The sequence below is a fragment of the Micropterus salmoides genome, unplaced genomic scaffold (genome assembly GCF_014851395.1).
Source record: "Micropterus salmoides isolate LMB-PRFRI ecotype aquatic unplaced genomic scaffold, ASM1485139v1 Ms_hic_scaffold_15, whole genome shotgun sequence".
Lineage (NCBI taxonomy): Eukaryota > Metazoa > Chordata > Actinopteri > Centrarchiformes > Centrarchidae > Micropterus > Micropterus salmoides.
The window spans coordinates 29,357,938-29,363,396 of NW_024040596.1; the positions used below are offsets into that span (position 1 = coordinate 29,357,938).

The 5,459-nt window shown below is 43.1% G+C and overlaps 1 protein-coding gene across 1 annotated transcript; it reads left to right on the top strand.

Moving 5' to 3' along the window:
• Positions 1-598: 598 nt before the first annotated feature.
• LOC119903565 (5-hydroxytryptamine receptor 2A-like) lies at positions 599-3,091 on the top strand. The gene is made up of 2 exons (XM_038719816.1): positions 599-2,647; positions 2,913-3,091. The coding sequence occupies exons 1-2, from the start codon at positions 2,194-2,196 to the stop codon at positions 3,089-3,091; spliced, it is 633 nt and encodes a 210-aa protein (XP_038575744.1). The 5' UTR covers positions 599-2,193.
• Positions 3,092-5,459: the final 2,368 nt, after the last annotated feature.

Sequence of the window (5,459 nt, forward strand, 5' to 3'; positions counted from 1 at the left end):
CACCCTGTTGGCCGTTAGAGAGATTGCAGGTTTAAGACACTTCAACATCGGAGGTCCAGTGAAAATGTAAAATAATAAGTTGTAGCCACAGTGTCTTGTTAACAGCCAGCACCATGCTGAGATGGTGTTTGTGTGCTGTGAAAGACGTCACAATGCTGATATAAAGTCACACAGCTGACGGACTGTTAGCTTAGCGTGCTAATACTACATAAACATATGGATGAGACATTTATAGACATCCACAGATAGAGACATGACTGTTCTCTCACTATCTCCATCAGCCAATGAACTCATATCCACACAATAGGAAAGATGGAAACTTCCAGTAAATATGCATCTTCTTTCTTAAATTTGCAGTAAATTGCATGGAAACCTGACTAGAAAGAGTGCGAGAGAGGCAGCATTTGAATGAGAGGCAGAGAGAGAGAGAGAGAGGCAGAGAGAGAAAGCGAGTGTGCAGTTGACTTAAGGAGTGGGAAAAACCAGAGAGAACAGGACTTACAGATTCAGCAAAAGAGAGAAAGGGATGCAAAAAAAATGGGAGAGAGAATGAGATACACTCAAGATGGAGAAACAGCCAATACAGTACGAGGGAGAGAGACCCTGGGTAGAGCGAGAGAGCACAGGAGATCACAGCAAGAGACCTGCAGAGAGAGAGAGAGAGAGAGACTGAATGTGAGAAGCAGCGTGAGGAGAGTGAAAGCAGAAAATCATTCAGCTCCTGATCGTCACTGAAGACGATTCAACAACTTACAGACACTCTCTGGAAACCTGAAATCCACATGAGACCTCTTCTGCCTGCTGTTGGTTTACAGAAGAACTGGACACATCCTTCTTTTATTTCTTTTCTTTTAGGAAAGTGGCATAAGAGAGGTGGAAATATCCCACGAGGGAGAGATGAAGGCTTTAAATAAAATCTATGAAGCTGAAGGAATACTGAACCAGGTCTGCGTTTGTTTGCGGAGGATTTGGAGAGGTACTGACATTTTCCACTGAGGGATTATACTTCAAGGACGAGGAGAGATTTAAGTAATATTTATGGTCCCTGAAGGGCTGACATTGTTTTTGGAGAACACAGAGGAATGTTTTTACTCTGAGTCAGGACTTTCTTAAAGCCAAACTGATGTGAGTGTGTGTGAGGGGAAAGTTAGTAAGGTGTCTTTGGGTAACGCACACGTCAAACACAGCTGCAGGCGCACTCTCACAGGTGCTGGGATGAGTCGAGACAAGAGGGCAAGGACACGCAAGGATTTTCACACAGATTCACTAACACACTCGCACAGTGATTACACGCAGGTATGTAGTTTAGAATAAAGCCACCTTTACACAGGACACCTCTCCGCTCTGCAAATTCACAACTAATGTCGAGAAAATCTGCAAAAAAAAAATTGATAGAAGTTATGGTAATACAGACCTTTACGGATGAAAACAAAGGGTCTTTGTTCTTTGTTTTCTTGGCTGTTTGCTTTATGAATATCAAAGACTAAAAGGTCAAACGTCATCTGTTTGAAATCAAAGACTTGCAGGGGATGAAATTCTGATTTGTTGAAGATCCAAAACTTCAGATGGATCTAATATTTTTATCATGAGGGCAGCTTTGACAAGCCCAGACTTCAAGGATGAGAAACCTGCAAGAGTGTCTTCCATGGCAGCTTCAAAAGGATTCAATAATCAGAAGATGAGAAGACATTTTTTTTAAATGACTGAAGGCATGTGAGTCGAAATCTTCCCAATATCTGGAGGAGAGCCTAACTGGAACACTTTTTGTTTGTTTTTCCAGTACTGTGTGAGGAGCTGCACACAGGGACAGTACAAGCAATTTCATTTTTATCCATTCAGCACTGTCCTTTGAGGTTGAACAGCTGCTCTTCTCTGCTGAATTCCACAGTCTGCTATTTTTGTTTCCCTGTGTGGAGAAGATCATCATCTGTTGATGCTTTGACAGACGATTCGAGGCTTGAGTTTGTCTCTGAGATGATGGAGTAAATAACTGACTGCACATATTGAATTACATTTCATTACTCAAGTGATAAATGGTGTTATATCTGTTGTATTCACCTGGGGACAGGAAATGGAAAGCGGGTAAATGATTAGTGGAGGTTCCTCCTCCTTACTCTGCTCTGACCCATTTTCCAGGCAGCGGTCTTGAGGCGTCTCTGTCTCTGGCTGTGACGGCGTTACCGAGCTGACACCATGAACCTGCGTAGCAGAAACGTGTCACAGTTGATCTCGAACACTGTCAGAGCCGTTACCGCTCTGGAGTCCAACACCTGGCCTTCACGTGGATTGGAGGAAATCACTCTCCGAATCAATAACGTGACGAGCCCGGGGTGTCACAAAGGCATTGACGCACAGTTGGGGAACTTGTCTTATCGTAACGTTGCAGGAGTATACGCTGAGGAGGGCACCAGGATTTACGGGTCTCAGTGTCCTCCCCAAGAGATGGCGGTGGAGAAGAACTGGGCGGCTTTGCTGATTTTAGTTGTCATCGCTGTCACGGTCATGGGCAACATCCTGGTGATCCTGGCAGTCTCCCTGGAGAAGAAGCTTCAGAACGCTACAAACTATTTCTTGATGTCGCTGGCAGTTGCTGACATGCTCCTGGGCATCTTGGTCATGCCGGTTTCCATGGTGACCATTCTCTACGGTAAGCATTGAGTGACACTGATATTGGGCTTGACATTTGGTGTGTTGCTGACTTGAGTCCAACAGGCACACAGTTTTGTTCCCCAAGTGTATGAATTGCTGCTGCAACCTGCCTGCATGTACAAAGCTTTATTCACTCTGCAGAACAAAGTGCCCCAAATCTAAAATCAATGACAGCGTGAAGAAAAGAACCTGACATGTCTTTGTTGTTTCTGATGTGGGGCGCTCTCATGTCTGGTGTTTAGCTCATGTTTTTGCATTGTCAGAATTCATGCATGACTCGGTGCCGGCGGTCAGGGACAGATGGAGAGCAGCAGTGATGGAGGTGTTCGGTGGTGTTGTTGACAGTGATGTGTTTATTTGGAGTGCTGCTTCAATGCAAAATGAAAGTGGCAATGCCTGTGCAGCTACAGAGATGAATGAAAGGGCCCACAGGACAATGTAGCTGCAATATCAACGCAAAGATAATGGCACTATAATTAACTTTAATGTAAAACATATCTGTGTGTAAAATGAAACAAAAGAAGCAACTACAAAAAATAAAAGCTCTCCAGATAAACCTGTTAAGGAGACCTTGCTTCCATACTGACCATCTACCAACCTGTCGGGAGTGTGTATGCTACCTGTCACCTCCTAGTTCCCTTTACATACACAGACATACACAGACTACCATTTAATCCAACCAGTCCTCCAATGCTGGAATAACACTACCTGTGTGTCAGTTTGTGATCATGTGATCGAACACAACTTTGTTTAGGAATATGCAGCATGTGAGTGCAATGCAAACTAAATAATGACTCGTTTTAACTCATTATGACAAGAGACGTTTTATAGAGGAGACACGTTAAGAATCCCCAGTACAACTCTATAGAGAAAGCTTGTAACGCCAAAGATGGAAAGCCAAAAAAACAGCAGAGCCGGGATACAAATTTCAGCCAATTGTGCGGTTCCACGCATGTGTCCCTTTAGCACGCATACGTGGTAGAAGAATAACCTGTGGGGAAAAACTTTGTTATGAGTCAATTGTCATCAGGTGGTCATTTATGAAGAGGGCAGTAAGTGGACCTCAAGTGAGGATTATTTTCTCAGACTGTTTCTCGCGAGGTCATGAATGAACTTTAACGCTCAGGTCTTTAGTTTAGATTTAGACACAAGACTCCTCTATAAGACATGACCACAAAATTAGGTAATGTGCCATATGGGTGTAGACACTTCCTGCACTCTGCCTTGCAAAAGAAACACAGAGCATGATATATAAAAACTTCATTTAATCAGGTGATCTGATTGAGATCAAACTCTCTTTTGAAAGGGAGAACCGAGAACAGCAGAAGAACAAACATGTCCAGACAAACAACAGACAGATGTCACTGATTAGATTCAAAGTTTAAAATCAGCCATGGGAAGAGACACTCAGGTTTTAAATCCTCTGTAGTTCATTTATAAAGGTGTCAAATAGCAGAAGGCAATCTGTCCAGGTTGATTACTTACCTGAGGGGTAACTAGAGTTAAAACAGGCCTGAGATCTTTTCTGGTAAGCTCTGGTTTTAAATTAGAGTGGTGATATACTGAAGCACAGAGAGGACCACATTTATTTATTTATTTGTTCATTTTTGCAGGGAAAACACACAATTAAAAGTAATTGCACCAGAGTTAGCTAGCAGCTAATTTGCATCTGTTGTCGCTGGGAAGGTGGACGAAAAACAACCACAGAACAGTAAACACACTCCACAAAACAGCACAACCCATCAGTGTGAGATAAATAGAATCAGCATGATAAATAGAAGGCAATCACTGGTGGTGACACTTTTGTGCTGACTTTAGCCAGAGCTTGTGGCTGCTTTTAAAGGAAGGGGTAATTTATTTAAGAAGCTTCTTTTTGTTCCGGACAGCAATCAATAAATCCAATGCTCCATTACTGTTGCAGGGCTGTCTTTAAAGTATGAATTTACAGTCAGAGGAACAACAAGTTTGGAACCTGCAGCTCTGCCCTCTTCTCTCCCAGTCAGTCTCCTGCTGATTCCTGTCAGTCAGCTGAATGTATCCTGTGCTTTGCTTCATTTTCTCTGTTTACCAGTCTGTCACTGTCCCACCACACACACACACCCTCCCTTAAACACACACCTTCCACGTCCTCAGCTGATCCTCGCTCTTCTCCCTGAGCTTCCCTGTGTCGGCGCAAATGTCACGAGCCGCTGCTCGCATTAGGAGCTTTAAGCCCTAAGTAGCAAATTCATTTGCATGAGAACAAGTGCGGTAAATTAGTCAGAGGGAAGAGTGCTTTCAAAAGAACGACCTCCAGTGATTATTACTCGCCTTCCCCGGTCTTTAGAGAAGACAAAAGAACTCATTAGCCACGCCGACGCCAAACATAAACACACACGCTGCAATTGTCTCATGATGTTACACGGCCTCGGTGTTTCACGTTCATTTAGTGACTCAGAGCAAACAGCATTGTTTCAGGGTGAGAGGGCGTAACGATAATATCACGGCAGCGGAGTGATCTTCTAAAATGTGACGGTGGTCATGAGTGAGGTTGATATTGATGGTAATTAATGAGGTCATAGATGAGTCTGTGGTTGATGCCACGGCTGAGTTTGTGAATATTAGATTATTAATGGGGTCATTAATCAGCTCAGGAAAGGCTTGAAATAATGAGCGAGGTTATATGCGATCTTGTATTAGACTATAGGCATATTGACAATGAATTTTTTTTTATTTAACTTTTATTTTCCCAGGTTTGTCCAATTGACAACCTCTTTTGCAAGCGAGACCTGGCCAAGAACAGCAGCAACACAGGGTTTCAATAATACATT

What these genes read in the sequence shown, in the direction of transcription:
- LOC119903565 (XM_038719816.1), top strand. Translation starts at nt 2,194, where the DNA reads ATGAACCTGCGTAGCAGAAACGTGTCACAGTTGATCTCGAACACTGTC. An exon ending in CATGGTGACCATTCTCTACG is followed by an intron (nt 2,648 to 2,912) that starts GTAAGCATTGAG and finishes TTGCATTGTCAG; the next exon opens with AATTCATGCATGACTCGGTG.